Raw genomic sequence first — 16,424 nt, forward strand, 5'->3', positions numbered from 1 at the left:
CATGTAGTATTATATATTGGTTTTGAAGAAGTGTTGTTATTTATTTACATTTTGCTTTTAGGTATGGGTATATAGTGGGATAGATATTGTGAGGTCATGAGCATTGCATTTGGTGTGTGAGTTATGGATTGTGGTCCTAACCATAACTTGTACATTTCGGTGTTGTTTTTGGTTTAATTCAAAACCATAAATGCACTTTATCTGTATTTGTAGGTGAATTTCTGAGTTTTTTTTAAAACCTAACAAACTAGCCTTGACCCCATTTTTAACCTTTGTGTTTTTCCGGGAATGGTTGAGATTTTTAAAGCTCATATGCCACATCCAAAAGATCCATGCACCGACCTTCCGTGGGCAGTCAACCCTTGTTGCGCACAGCCATAGGCCACGCACAGCGGGGTTGGCTGCAGGGCGTGGCCAGAGGCAGCATCCTTTGCCCAACCTCATGCAGGTCGCCACCTGCTGCTGCCTTCATAAAGCGACATAGAGTTTGACAAACCTATAGAATGGTTGGTTCACTTGGTGCGTCACGTTTTATGCAGCTCAAACCAAGGGGACCAAATTTAAAGGGGGGGTGGGGGGGGGGGTGTTACACAATCTTTCATATGGAAAAAACCTTGGATGCAAGAACTGCATGATGTTTAAGAGCCTTTCTCATGTTCAGCTTACTCTTATTAGACTGAGTTACATGAATACACGTCAAGAAGGTGCTGAGTTAAATGGGGTTGGGGGACAACAAAGTGTGTATTTGCAAGCACTTTTTGTGCTTATTAACACATCAGCGTGATATTTGATCAGCTGTTTGCTTGTTCAGTCCCGTGGAGGAATCTCCCGTTTCTGGCAGATCTGACGAAGGAGCAAAGTTAAAGAGGGGTAAAAGTTATTTTCTGCTAGTATCTTTGATGCTGTATCAGGGACCGATGTACAATTTGGCAGGAAATTAGCGTGCTTACCGTACCCTTATTATATTGAGTGTCACACAAATGCATCAACAGGGGGCACTGTTTCAGGGAAGGAGGGGGGGGCATAAAAGTGGTGATTTTTACTAATAATTTGCTAACTGGCTGCAGACTGCTAATCATATATGCATGGCCCTTCAAACCTGTGTAACACTGGTGAGCCGTTAGGCCTGGTCTGTACCCTGGCAGGTTATTTTATATTCAGACTGTGTTTTAAGGGGTTTGCAGAGCATCGTTGGGTTCTGCAGGCGCAAAATGGACAACGGAAGCTAAACGTTTCTTTGTCCATTTGTGACTTTTGTTTTTAAATGTAAATCAACGGACAGTCTGCAAACCTGGATTCAAGAATTGCCCGCACACTAACAGTCCGGCTAGTTCTATTTTTTTAACCTTTTCAAACCCACTGACACATTTATTGTAGTTCTAATTTCTTGAAAACTACTAAACGGATTTACTCCAAACCAAGGAATGGACTTCCCTGCACAAAGCTTTACTTTCATTCAAAGACTGCTGTCTTTCCCTTCAGTAGTTATTTTTGTAGTAAAGAGCAAAGACGCCTGTGGAAGTTGAAATGAGTACTTCTGCTTTTCTGACCACCCCTTTAAGGTCCACCCCACCTCCCCCGAATGAAACTCAAAATATTGCAAGCAAGGTAAACCTGGCACGCGTTTGACAAACCTGTAAAACTGCACAAAAGTTATTAGCTCATCAGTGTGTTTTTTTTAACCTTACCATTTATCCCAGCCTCCCACCCCTCCCAGGTTTTGTTCTGCATGAAACCTGGGATTCACGAACTGGGCTCAATGTGGTAAGAACCTGTCATATTTCGTCCAGATGCATTACAGTGCCTATATATTTGAACTTTTGTCCTACAGATGTCAGTGGTGAGTGTAATCCACTGGAGCGTCTTGACGGCATGTAATGAACATCTTGGGTGATTAGGTTAATTTAATAATGTGAAAGACCAGTTCTTTCCATATTTAGATGAACGATAAGACGTGGTGGATGGAGTCCTGGTCACTAGACATCTGTTTGACCAGGAGTCACAGTGTGTAAAGAGACCCTGCCCATACTCTGCGTCGTTGGACGTGTACATTCCCTCAGTCTCTCCAAAGCCTGGCAGCTGCCCACACACTTTAGCCCCCCAGCACGTGTGGTTCTTCCTGTTTCTCCTCTGCTGCCCCTCTCCCTTCAGTCTCATTGCACTTTGCCCCCCTCCACTCTGGGTGCATGGAAGGCCATAGACCACAAGAGGCCATGCAGGCTGTCAAAAGACCGTGTCCAAACAGTAGGTATTGACATGGGAGGGTCCCTCGCTACCTCCTCACCCAAGCGCCGACCCACATGTCCGCTATGTTTTGTGACGAGGCAGATAGGAAGGGCAACTTTGGCATAAAAAACAGGAGCCTCTTCTCAGCACGGTCACGTGGCCAAGCAACCAGAGTAGGGGCAGTGTCTCGCCCCCATGTACAGGGTCCTTGTTTATGGTATAGATACGTGACTTAGGAGCAAGGCCCATGTGTAAAGTCTGTTCTCTTGACAGAGCAGTGTGCCCATTGGCAAGAACCTCAGGAGTCGTTTATTATAAAGGAAACATATAATAAATAATGTTTGTGTTGCGAAGTGATGGAAATGACATGGTCACGCAGTTATACCTTCATAATCTGCTAAATTTGTAAAGTTGTGTTCTAATATTCAAGTGTGCTTTTCCCCCTGCAATGATAGTTTCTCTCTCCACAGGAAGACATTAAAATCCTGAGTGTCACTGTATTTGTGGACCCCTATGAGGAAGCTGATATCCAGGTGAGTGCACTTTTGCCCTGTGCTTTTCTTCCAATTTGTTTGTTTGCCCGGGTCTTCTTTCACGCTCCGTTTTTCATAGTGTGCTCTTTGCACCTAGACGTATGTTTGCGCTGTGTGCCAATACCTGCCCTGTATATTTTTCTTTATTCATCTACGTGCCTTGTACATGTTCCTTGAATGTGCCTTGTGCTTGTTCCATTAATGCTGTGTCTTCCATGAATGTGCCTTATGTGTGTTTCATGAAAGTCCCTTGTCTTCCAGTGTGTGCCTCACTGTGCCTGGCGTGTCTCTTTATGCATTTGAGTGCCCTCCCCCTTCCTATGCTCTGGAGCTCTCTGTCCTCAGTGTGCATTCCTTGTGTCTTCTGTGCCAGTGTTTCTGTTTGAACCCTGTGTCACCTGTGTTCTGTCATATCCCTGTGTGCACCATAGTGTGCTGATATACAGGATGTGTGCTGATTATTACAGTTTGTAAACTTCAGGTGTGTTGTGTTTGCACCCTGTGTCACCTGTGTTCTGTCATATCCATGTGTGCACTATAGTGTGCTGATGTACAGTATGTGTGCCTGGTTATTGCAGTTTGTAAACTTCAGGTGTGTCGTGTGTTTGCACCCTGTGTCACCTGTGTTCTGTCATATCCATGTGTGCACTATAGTGTGCTGATGTACAGGATGTGTGCCTAGTTATTGCAGTTTGTAAACTTCAGGTGTTGTGTGTTTGCACTGTTTGCACCATGTGTATCCCTTTTTTTGTCGCTTCACTCATGCAGTGGCGTGCCCTCTCACTGATGAGACCTAAGTAGGCCTAAATCAGAGTAGGGTTGCTTGTGTTCCCATCTGGTGGATACCTGGTCTGGCAGTTCAGGCTGGACAGCTTTTATTGGAGCAGCACCAAGGCTGATTTGCATAAGGAGGGTCTCTGTCTAGAATTGCACAGTGGGCGAACAATGGTCTGAAATGCATCCCAGAGTGATTGCCAGTGGCTCAGACTAATTCAGACATTCCCTCCATCGTCTTGTTGTTTGTGTTATTATACCTTTGGCACCAGGAATGCCTATTCTAGACCTCTACCTGGCTGCGACGTGGACCCCGGTTCTTATGTTCATGAAACACATACTGCCTTGACATTCAAGCCTGGCGGTAATGTCACTTCACCTGCTAATTCTGCAGGATTTTTTGATCTGACTCTACTTGCCAGACCTCCAACTTTAGGAGATATTGTTATGGTTTTAATTCTAAATGTAAATGTAAATGTGCTGGACTTGTAAAGCGCACAGCTGCCCGTGAGCGTCCCGGTGCTTGCTTAGGGAACCCGGTTCCTACGCTTTATAGGTATCCATCAAAAGAATGAGTTACTTACCTGCGGTAATGCTCTTTATGTATGACACACTGTCTAACTGCAGACTTCTCATCGTCCTCCTGCCTCCAAATTTTGTGAAGTGGACGTACGCACATTTTATGGATGTCCCAAGTTAATTATCAGCACACGGTCAGCTACGGTTTGTTTGAGAAGATTAGCATCCGAGGTCTGTGAAGAGGACAATACAGAAGCTGATGTGGTCATGCTGGAGTTGCGGCTATACGCCTCACTGCTCTGTCACTTCCAGGGCGTTGCGAGGTAGCCGTCGAGCCACACAATGCCACCTCCCAGCCTGCAGGGCGATGACTTGATGATCTCAAGAGCCAGCCTCCTGAGAATATTCTGTAGGCGAGGAATCTATGATCAGAGTGTGCACCACAAAGAGCATTGCCAAAGGTAAGTAACTTGTTCCTCTGGAATTCACAAACATTCACAGGAATACGCATGGACAGCTGCCCTACGTGTATTCCTGAGAAGGTCACATGACATTCACAGTCTGATCCTCTTCCCACTATGCAGAGTTCTCTATACTGGAGAAATCTGCACTGCATGTGGGCTGCTGAATTCATATCTGTGCATAGGTCGCCACCTAGTGTTGGGTCCGGATGATCGCACATTGTTGTTCTGGAAGAGTCTTCGAAGTATCACGAGATAGGTGGCTCCTCCCCTGGACTACAGTGCGCATGGGCATCGACTCCATCCCCAGATTGTTTTTTTCCGCCATTGGGTTCGGATGCATATTTGTTAACTTAAGTTTGGAATTGATAAAAAACTTTCTTTTTGGCCAAAAGGCCTTTAGTATATCGTCAGTTTTGTCTTGCGATCGGTGCCCAGTTGTGTTCCAGCTCAGTTCCCGAGCAGGACATCCAGAGGAGCCGCGTGGCTTTTCAGCACTGAAGGCCCGGTCGATGCCAGAGGCCTTATCGATGAACCATCATGAACCGAGCCCGTTCAAGAGATGTCCCGTGTGCAACTCGAAATATCCTCACATCGACGTCCACCCAGTGTGCAACAAGTGCCTGTCGTCGGATCACGATGAAGCCAGCTGTATGGCTTGTTCTCGTTTCCGCTCCAAGAAGACGATTCGACTTCGACGCGCAGCGCGCAAGGAAGCCCAGCAGACGGCACCTGAACCGGTGAACATCTTCAATGCCGAGGACGATGAGGGAGCAGAGCGGGAGGTTCGAGAGACCCTGTCTGATCCCGCATCGGAGATCGACTCCAGCTAAGACGCTGATATTGAAATGGTCAAAACTGAAGACGTCGTCGACGAGGTAGGAGACGACGATGGGGCCTTTTGGGCCATGGAAGATAGCTCAAGCGAGGAGCTAGGCCCGAACGTTGATACTGGGGCCGAGACACTTAATAAGGCTCAGGTCGAGGGATCGCCACATGGCCTTACCCAAGATCTTACACTGGGTTCTACAGCCTCGCCCTCGGGCCCGGCTTCGGACACTTCTAAGGAGCCACGGGTTGTCAAATCGAAGCCAAAAGAGAAAGCTTCGGTGTCTACGCAACCAAAAGCACTAGAGGCGAAATCGAAACCAAAAGTGCGTATTGCTTTGGTCGGCTCGAAGTCCTCTGAACTATCGGCACCGACGAAGCATAAAGGTGTTATCGACCCGGTGAGGTCGCTAAAGGGTGTCGAGCCGAAGACTGGGACACCGAAAAAACTGGTCAAGGACGTCGACCCGAAACAATCGGCGCCGAAGACCGTCGACACAGACAAAGGACTCGGAGCTCAGAAGGTTCTCGATCCTACGCGTCGAACAGACCAGGCGAAAAGCGGTACAAACCTCGAGTCCACGCCTGGCGGTGGCTCGAAGGAACCCGTTGAGTCGACGCAGCCGACCGCCTCCTTCTCGAAGCAGGTGTCGGAATCGCTGAAGCGAATTAGGGAAAAGGCTTCGGCTGTCGGACCAAAGGATACTCCACCACCAAAGCCTGCCAGTAAACCTCAAAAATCGCTGGCGCCATTCCAGTTCACGCTGCCGCCGAAAGTGGTACCTAAGGCCTTCGCCCCTAAGATGGACGTCGAAGCGTCCAAGAAGGTGTCCACGGGGCCGAAGCCCACAACTGCGGTACTGGTCACAAAGCATCGACAACCCTAGCTTGAAGAGCAGTCGGAAAAATTCATCGATGCCGACACTGGTAGACTTTCAATTTACAAATGAAAGATCGCCCCGGAACAGCCTATGGAGTCATATAGAATCCCATTGAAAAAGAAGGATTCCACTACAACACCCGTTCTTGTCGAACCTATATCTCCACGTGGCCAAGACACTACTCCTGTTTCGCCCACTTACTCGCATGTGGAGACAGGGGAAAGTGACAATGAGGAGTACAGCTATCCTGTGGACACTGATCCAGAAGATCACAATGAACCCTTGGTGGACGCTGCTGACCCAGGGGATCCACACGCTGCCCCGGACAGTCATGTGTATGCTGTAAAAACATCGCCTACTGAAGACTCGGCGGCGTTTAATGCACTTATTGAAAGGGCAGCCAAAAATCATGATGTCCAGCTCCATGCTGACCCTATTGAAGTGGATTTTCTGTTTGACACCTTTTCCACCTCAGAGAGAACTGTCAAGACTCTGCCAAAGCTAAAGGGTGTCTTAAAACATGCTGGAGACATATTTAAAAAGCCCACAAGGGCCAGGGTGATAAACCCCAAAATTGAAAAGAAGTACAAACCGGTGCCTGGGGACCCTACCTACATTAAGGGACAGTTGCCGTTGGACTCTCTGGTTGTTTCCTATGCCCGGAAGAGGGCGAACTCGCAAACAACGGGTGATGCTCCTCCCCCTGACAAAGAATCGAAAGTGCTAGAAGCATCAGGGAAAAGGGTGGCAGCTCAAGCTGCCAATATCTGGCGCATTTCAAACACTCAGGCACTCTTAGCCAGATAGGACAGGGCCCATTACGATACCATTGAGACCCTGTTACAACACTTGCCAGATGAATATAAGGAGGCAGCAGAGATGCTCATACAGGAAGGAAAGCTCATATCAAATGCTTCTATCAAGTGTGCACAGGACGCAGCAGACACCGCGGCCAGAGCCGTTAACACAAGTGTCATGTTGAGGCGACATGCCTGGCTCAGAATCTCCGGGTTCAAGCCAGAGATACAGACCACCATTCTAAATCAGCCGGTAAACCCTGATCATTTATTTGGCCCAGAGGTGGACACCACCTTGGAGAAAATCAAGAAGGACACCGACTGCAAAGTCTATGGGGGCTCTCCAGTCACAGCAGTTCAGGGGTGGTTATTTTCGTCGCTCAGGCAATAGAGGTGTTTCCAGAGGCCAGCTGTCCCAGCAAACATAGTACAATAAAGGTGGCGCGCAAACCACATACACCAAACAAAGTAGAGGTGGCTATCGTGGAAATAGCGCCAATGGCAGAGGTCGTGGAAACAGCTCCAGATCCTCCGCCACTAACAAACAGTGACGCCTTGTCACTGCCCCCCGACCATACAACACCGGCCGGGGGAAGACTCCAACAGTTCCTGCCGGTCTGGAAATCCATCACCACAGACAGGTGGGTCAGGAAGCTCATCCAGTACGGTCATTGTCTGGAGTTAACATCCACTCCACCCAACATACCTCAAGACACCGTCCTATGTCCACAGAGCATTTGCACTTATTGCAGCAGGAGGTACTCGTCATGCTGCACAAAGGGGCAATCGAGCTTGTGCCTGTGGAAGAAAGAGGTACAGGAGTGTACTCACTGTACTTCTTAATCCCAAAAAAGGACGGGTCCCTCAGACCCTTACTGGACCTCAGACCCCTAAACCAGTACATTCTATCAGAACACTTTCACATGCTAACATTGCAGCAGGTTCTACCGTTGCTCAGTCAGGGAGATTTCCTCGCAACATTAGATCTGAAGGATGCATACTTTCATATTCCGCTACACCCGTCACACAGAAAATACCTCAGATTCACCATTCAAAATCAGCATTACCAATTCAAGGTCCTCCCTTTCGGAGTAACGACAGCAGCCAGGGTGTTTACAAAGTGCCTGGCGACAGCGGCTGCACACCTACGGAGACAGAATATTCACGTCTACCCTTATCTGGACGACTGGCTTATCCAAGCAAAGTCGGCCGAGCAGTGTGCCGCCCACATGTCCCACACCATTCACCTTCTTCACGATCTGGGATTCGCACTGAATTACCCAAAGTCCAACCTTCAGCCAGCCCACGTACGACGGTATCTGGGCGCGACAATAGACACTCTGGCAGCCAAAGCACAGCCAAATTCAGTGAGGATCAACGGCATTCAATTGCTGATACAAAAATTCAGACCGCAACACTCGCTTCCGGCACGAGTGTTCATGCAGTTGATAGGTATGATGGCCTCCTGCATCTTCATAGTCCCGCACGTGAGACTACATATGCGTCTGCTTAGGAGTGCTTAGCACATCAGTGGAATCAGGCTCACGGACAGTTGAAAGACCTAGTGTTGGTAACCGGTCGTGCATAATACAACTCTCTGCATTGGTGGAATCCACAAAACCTTTGAGGGGGACGACCGTTCCAGGAGCCTGTACCACAGATAATACTGACGACGGACGCATCTCTCCAAGGATGGGGAGCTCATGTACTCCACTACACAGTGCAGGGACTATGGACAACGCAGCAAAAGAAGATGCACATCAACCTTCTGGAACTGATGGCTATCTTCATGGCAATGAAAGCATTCAAAGTACATCTGTGCAACAAGGTCGTGTTGATCCGGACGGACAACATGACGGCCATGTACTACATTCAGAAGCAGGGAGGTACACACTCTCCACAGTTGTCTCATCTGGCTCAGAGCATGTGAAAGTGGGCCATTCAGAGGAACATCTTCCTCATGGCGGAACACCTCCCGGGCAAAGACAATCAGAAGGCGGACCTGCTCAGCAGGTACAGCCACCAAATGCACGAGTGGGTGATACATCCATCAGTACTCCACCCATACTTCCAGCAGTGGGGTCATCCAGAGATAGACCTGTTCGCCACAAAGGAAAACGCCAAATGCCAAAGCTTTGCCACCAGGTTCCCACACTCAGTCGCAGGGCAATGCGATATGGATGAACTGGTCAGGCATATTTGCGTACGCTTTTCCCCCAGCACCTCTAATACCGCTGGTGGCACGCAAGCTGAAGCAACACTCGATGACACTCATCCTAGTTGCTCCGACGTGGGCACGCCAACCATGGTACACCACGTTTCTAGAACTATCCGTGGTACCGCATCAAAGGCTGCACCTCACACCCAGGCTTTTGACGCAGAGCCATGGCGACATTCAGCACCCAGATCCGCAACAGCTCAACCCGGCGATCTGGCTCCTGAGGTCTTAGAATTTGGCTACCTCAGCTTGCCTCCCGACTGTATGGATATCATAAGAGAGGCAAGGAGGCCCACCACCAGAGCATGCTATGCGGCAAAATGGAAGCGGTTTGTCATTTATTGTGCAGACCACAACATCAACCCGCTAGACGCGTCTACTCACAACATCATTTGTTATCTGTTACATCTATACAAATGCAATCTGGCCTATGCTTCCATTCGTATACATTTGTCCGCGATAGCAGCTTATCTACAAAACAGGCAGCATCTCTCACTTTTCAGAGTGCCTGCCATCAAAGCTTTTCTGGAAGGACTCAAACGAGTCATTCCTCCCCGGACCCCACCGGCTCCTGAATGGAACCTAAATGTGGTCCTCACCAGACTGATGGGTCCACCTTCTGAGCCTCTACATTCATGCGAGATTCAGTTCTTTACATGGAAAGTGGCTTTCCTGATAGCAATCACATCGCTACGACGCGTTAGTGAACTCCAGGCACTAACTATCCAAGAGCCATTCATACAAATTCACTCCAACAGGGTGGCGCTTCTCACTAACCCTAGGTTTCTTCCTAAGGTGGTTTCACAGTTCCATATCAATCAGACTATAGAACTGCCTGTGTTCTTCCAAAATCCTGAGTCAGTGGCGGAGAGAATGCTCCACACACTAGACGTCAAAAGAGCCTTAATGTACTACATTGATAGGACCAAAGATTTTCGGAAAACAAAACAACTATTTGTTGCCTTTTCGCCACAACACAAAGGCAACCCCATTTCCAATGCAGGTATAGCCAGGTGGATCGTTAAGTGCATTCAAATTTGCTATCAAAAAGCCAAGCGAACTTTAACGGTCCCCCCACGGGCCCACTCCACCCGAAAGTTGGGGGCCTCCATGGCTTTCCTTGGAAATATTCCTTTAGAAGACATATGTAGAGCAGCCACATGGTCTACCACACACACATTTACAAAACACTACTGCATAGATGTGCACTCCAAACAGCAGGCAGCTGTAGGGCAGGCTGTTCTAAAAACACTTTTTCAAACTGCTGCAGCTGGCACAGGCAGCTGCCGCTAATGGAGGGACTGCTATGTAGTCTATGCACAGATATGAATTCAGCAGCCCACATGCCTCAAACCGAATATGCTACTTACCAGTATGCATCTGTTCTTGGCATGTAAGGCTTCTGACATTCATATCGCCCGCCCTCCTCCCCGGCGCCTGAAGCGGCTGCAGCACTCACAAATACTTCTAGCATGGTCATCATTCACAAAGTTTCACTCCATCTTTGCCACAATGGCTAAAAACAATCTGAGGATGGAGTCGATGCCTATGCGCACTGTAGTCCAATGGAGGAGCCACCTATCTCGTGATACTTCGAAGACTATTCCAGGACAACAATGTGCAATCATCCGGACCCAACACTAGGCTGCGATCTATGCACAGATATGAATGTCAGCAGCCCTAAATGCCAAGAACAGATGCATACTGGTAAGTAGCATATTCGATCACCTATGTAAAAGCAATTTTTCGCAACTTTGAAATATTTCCCGCATGGAGAAAGCACTTTTGCTTCCAAATCCTGTCCCTGCAAAGGAAGGGGTCTGCATCAGCCCTTCGCTGTTGTAAATATCGAAATATTTCCATGATGGAATGGGGAAGGAGAGGAGCGTAAGTGCCTACAGACATTTGGGGGTCTTCACAAACTTCCAAGGCTAAACCGCCACATGAGTGGCATTTACGATTTGGAGAACCCTGGATATGTGGCAGATCTCACGCACATCAATGGGTTTACTTCTGCCAGGAATCCCTTTTTGAATTCCTAGAAGAGGTAAAAAAAGGTACATTTGGTTGCAAACTTACAATTATGTCCAAATGCATCTGGACCATAATGCTATTCTGGGCTTCTTCGTGGATCCACTGAAGCCCTCTGTATAATCAGCACCGAGGGCACCCTCTCCACTGTCGTGAGACCAAGGGTGAAAGAGGGTGGGACGCAACTTACTAGAGGATTCAGTGTGTATGGTAGCGCCAGTCCTGCCCTGGTCTTCTCTGGGTATTGCGGTTAAAGAGTTGAACTGCTGTGCTGGACAAAGGGAGCCCGAGCAGACCAAGGATGTCCTCTTATGTGTGCCACGCCTAGGGCGCATCTGTATGCTATGTGCAATGTAGCCATACTCTGACATAACTGGTGTCTGAGGAATCAATCAATCAGGATTTATAAAGCGCGGCTAATCACCCGATAGGGTATCCAGGTGCTGACAGCGGATAGAGTAAACGTAGTCAGGTCTGCAGCTTATGATGGCCTTAGTATATATGGCCTCACATGAGACCTTCGTTGCTGGCTCCTGTTGCTGTCTGAAGAGGAACAGGCCAGTCTGTGGGCTCATGGGCTTTCCTAATGGGCCTGTAAATGCTGCACTACTGATATTTAGGGCCACAGCCTACTTCTCCTCCCATTGGCTCTCGTGATTGCGTCCAAAGTACAAGCCATTATTCCCAGTTTGCCCCTATGTAAGGGTGCGCAGTGTAGGTCGAGGAGTGCCGATGGATGTCAGGTTTTCAAGATAATCATTGACTGTGTCCACAAGGTCCATTTAGATCAGGGGTCTCCAACCATTTGTGTAATAAGAGCTACTTATGTCCATTGCAAATCATTCAGAGCTGCTAGTATTATTCGTGCTGCAATCAAGATTTCGTTAGTGGCAGTGCTTAATTTGTAAAACAAATAAGTGCCTGGGCTCTCGTCAGGAGGCAGCTTCCACCGGTCCATTCCTCCTGTCAGTGCCGCCTAAAACAGTAGCCATGAAACCCTAAAAGTGGGGAGAGGATGTGGTGTAATGGCCAGAGCCGCCGACCCCGGAGCTGGGGAACCATGTCTCTGTGCCTACCAAAAATGAATGTGACCTTAAAAGGTGCTCAAGTTGCGGTGTTGATGATTAATTGTTGGTGCTAAGCTCTGGAAACCACCGGCTCAAATTAAGCACTGGTTAGTGGCCATCATTTGCAAGATTACTAGCAGTGATCTCCTCATGCATTAGACAGGGTTGCCAACTGTAGTGTATAGAAGGTTTAGTCAAGTTGGAATGCCTCTACATGTATAACACACAACAGCCCCTCCTGCAAGACCCCAGGCACAAAAGTGATAATATCAGTGAAAAGTCTGCCTATATGATTTATCATTCAGAAACTAGCCTTAAATATATTTTGGAAATTCAGACTTTTTTTTACAACCATCAGCTATAAATTTTTTATTTGAATACACCATGTTGGCGTACGTAAATTCATCTGAGCACAAGGCTGTAATTTAGTGGATTGGGAGGCAACAGAAGACCTACTTACTGGTAGTTTGAGACCTACTCATTGGAGGAGCCTGGCTGGGATTCATCGCCTGTAATGTTCCTGCTCTAGTGTGTTCCCAAGGGAGGGGTCTCTCGTATCATGACAGCCGCTCTGTGTTTTTACTGGTGCTATCGCAGCTGTTTCCAGAGGTCAAAAAAGACCTCTTGGTTGCTCCCAGGTATCACTGAAAAACAGTTGACGGCAGAGCTTGCTCTGTTGCTGCTGAGAGTTTTGTAAACTGCTTAAGGCACTGCTGTTCCCATTTAATACAGAATAAGACCGGTCTTTCTAGCCTATTAATCTGTTTTCTATCTGGCTGATTTTGTGCCTTTATTTGATTCTTTTTGGGGGTATATTAGTGTCAAGATACCCAGTGGTGTAACAAGGTCAGGTGGTACCCGGTGCGGAAAAATTCTTGTCACCCCCGGCTTGACAAAATGGCAAAGATATGTGTTTAAAACACATTTTTGCTATTTTGTCACCCCCCTCAGTGATGACACTCGGGCAGACCGCACCCTCTTCCTACGCCACTGAAGGTACCCTAGTTTGGGTACATCGAGCCTTATAAATTAAATAACATAACATTATCTCACTGTTCTCTTCCACAGGTCGCTGCAGAGCGGGAGAAAGCGCTGAAAGAGGAGGAGGCGGAAAAGGCCAGATCCAAGGCCGTGCTGCCACGGAACGAAGCCAACCAGGCCCCCAAGACATACCGGCAGGGGGTCGGGAAGTACATCAACATGACGGCCACGTAAGTTCCTGGTGAACACGCAGAGCCTCATCCCCACCCTGTACCCAGAGTGTCCACACATGTGTCCAAAGGCGCACTATCCAGGGGCTATAGCAGGGTGTAGTTGAAGGGACATTACTTACCTGTGACACTAGACCTTTCCATACCTTTATAATCCATACACACAATCAGCCCCTGAATAAGGTTATAGCTTAAGGAACAGTTACTTACCTATGGCATTGGACGTTTCCCTACCTCCCCCCTCTGTGGTCAGGACCTCCATATGGCTCTGGTAATTTCTGGTTCCTTCTTGAAGATGCCTCTTGGTCCTCCCTGTATATTTATAACCCCCCCCCACCCGAGTCACAACGAGCTCACAAGCTGTAGTGCTTTCCTTTTAGCTTGGATAAGGCCGTCCTCCTGTTTCTTAATGTCCGTCACACATGCAGAATCTCCCACCCCCAAAACATTATCCTTTTCATTTGCCTGTTTAGCATGTCAAGAAGCAATTATTAAAAGCAGCAGTGATTCGCCCTTCTGTTACGCCCTTTGTGACGATGCCATAACTATAGGCTCAAACGAGGGTAGACCTGAGGTTTCATTTCTTCCCCTAACCTCACCATCCGCCCCCTCGTCCTGCGTGCCTGTGGTTGAGGTGTGTTGCGGCCATAACTGTCACTTTGTGTACCGAATGTGATATAAAAAGGAGGTGCCATACCTAAAGCGTGAAATCGGAGCATGTTAATGTGCACCATCAAGCATTGCTCGCTGCTTCCTCACCTCCATCCTCTCTCTGTCTCCATCAGGAAACGCACCGCAGAGGACAGCGCCCCCACAAGCAGCAGCGCCACGCCCAGCAAGAAGGAAAAGTCCAGCCAAGCCTTTGGGAACTTCAGCTCCTGGTAGCCAGGGGTCGGTGGCTTCCACCAGAGACTTCATCCTGACACCAGACAAGGGCTATAAGGGCGGGAGTTGCGTAGGGTCTTGTGGGGAGTGGGGCTGAAAGAACTGGACCTGCTTGGGCTCAGGAACTGGATCTGGCCAGCTCATGGGCCAGAGTGGTGTCCATCCTGGGATTATGGACCACAACCAACAGGGGGTCATGGAGGTGACCAACCTGGGCTGATGAGGTTATGGGAGTAGGGAGTGACCAACATTGGCATAATAGCAGAGTAGGAGCCAGAAGCAACAGGAGGCGGGGTGGGTGGAAGGGTGCAGCAGTGGGGCTGTCTGGTATCACAAGCGCTGTGATCAGCCCGGGGTTGCTGAAAGGATCGCCAAGTCTTGAAAAGTACGGTGCCCCTCATGCCAACCCCTGAGGCTCACCTGTTGTCCGTTTGTTTGGCAACACGGCCGCTCTCCTATTATGTTAACCTACACCCCATTTGGAGCTGCATTCTGGAATATCTTTTGTGCTAGTGTCATAAAATACCTTTAGAAATGTAAATGTGAGTGGATGGTGCCTTCTCTCCCACCCGCCTTGAGTTCTGCTCAGGTCTGCCTGGCAGCAGGATGGTTCTGAGCCCCTCCCCAGTCCTGGCCTCCCTTGAGGTATGATTCAACAGTGAGTGCCCCGGATGTACTCGCATATACCTAAACCCTGTGACTCTGCAACACTGCTGCTTCCTTGCCTCAAAAAGCAAGACCCCATTTCCCAAATACCCTTATTTGGCAGGTAACCTCGACTGGTCCCAAGGTGAGTTTGGAAAGGGAGGGGGTTGGGGGGCAGAAGTCCAGCTTGTGACTGTTCTCCCATTTGTTCTACATTGTCATTACATGTAAAGATATTTGATCCCTGAGAAAATTGATTCTGGAGGTCTCAGACCATCTCAGAATCTAAAATATTGTGACCTCAGGTGGTCAATAGGCATTATCCAGAAGGTTTAATTCCATGCAGAAAGCTGACTTCACACACAAGTAACATGCACTTTAATACCGTTGTGCATGTGTGATTGAGGATGGCACCCCCAGTATCACTTGAACGCTCAACGTCGAGGCACAGGATGCCCCTGCCTCGTAGTCACCAGCACCCTACAGATGTGCTAGCAGCCGCGTTACAATGTCCTTGACCTTGGGTCCTAAACAGATGCACAGAAGGTTCAAGACCGTGCTCCTGGCCTCCGGTATCCGTGCCCCACCAACAGTCAATTTTAAGGACTTGCTTGACCATGCCTTTAGCTATGGGCACCACCCAGGGGTGCAAGCAAGCCCGTTATAATGCTTGGTTTTGGGCACCTCCCAGATGTACAGAAAGACCATGATGATGTACCGTGGTACGGGCACCTGCCAGTGGTACAGGCGGGATATTCAGATGTCCCTACTCCAGCACACCAACTCTAGGCGTAGAACGACGAGACGATGCGCCTGGCCACGCCCACCAGTTGTGTGTACCACTTGGGGAGACACCCCTGGCAGCTACCTGTGTTTTATGCACCAGGAGCTGATATCCAAACTTTGACCGTCCAGCAGGCTTGTAACAATGCTTCTTTACTTTGTAACAGATGCTTGCATTGTGCAGCAGGTGATACAGGCTCACGGAGGTGGGCTAACATCTCTCTACCTTTTTACACTTTCCCTCCTTGATATTTCTACATGCTTTATTTCTTTTTAATAAAAAGTAGATCTTGTGTACGTTGGATTTCTTTTTTTGGTCCTGCTTGTCCTTCCTTTGCTCAGATGCATGCCTACACTGACACTGAACCTGGCCACCGCGCTTGATATGTCTTCCCATGTCCACATGTGGTTTGGTGAGTAACGTGTGTAGTATCTGCAGATATGCTATTCTGCAGGGAAGAGACTGTTTACTTATGCATGATTTGTTTATGCAATGTTTTATTCAAAAGCGCAAGCAGAAGATTTCACAAAAAAGAAGATGCTGCACAAAAAGGACAGCAATGCC

The 16,424-nt window shown here is 48.4% G+C and overlaps 1 protein-coding gene across 2 annotated transcripts in view; it reads left to right on the forward strand.

Annotated features, from left to right (window-relative positions):
- Positions 1–16,156, forward strand: part of PPIL2 (peptidylprolyl isomerase like 2) — a 365,149-nt gene extending 348,993 nt beyond the window's left edge. For both annotated transcript variants that reach the window (XM_086942651.1, XM_086942650.1), the window contains 3 exons: positions 2,697–2,759; positions 13,404–13,546; positions 14,332–16,156. In XM_086942651.1, the coding sequence (XP_086798777.1) occupies positions 2,697–2,759; positions 13,404–13,546; positions 14,332–14,431 (306 nt within the window). In that variant the 3' untranslated portion in view covers positions 14,432–16,156. The remainder of the gene's footprint in view (positions 1–2,696; positions 2,760–13,403; positions 13,547–14,331) is intronic.
- Positions 16,157–16,424: the final 268 nt, after the last annotated feature.

Source organism: Lissotriton vulgaris, chromosome 11, assembly GCF_964263255.1.
Source record: "Lissotriton vulgaris chromosome 11, aLisVul1.2, whole genome shotgun sequence".
Taxonomy (NCBI): domain Eukaryota; kingdom Metazoa; phylum Chordata; class Amphibia; order Caudata; family Salamandridae; genus Lissotriton; species Lissotriton vulgaris.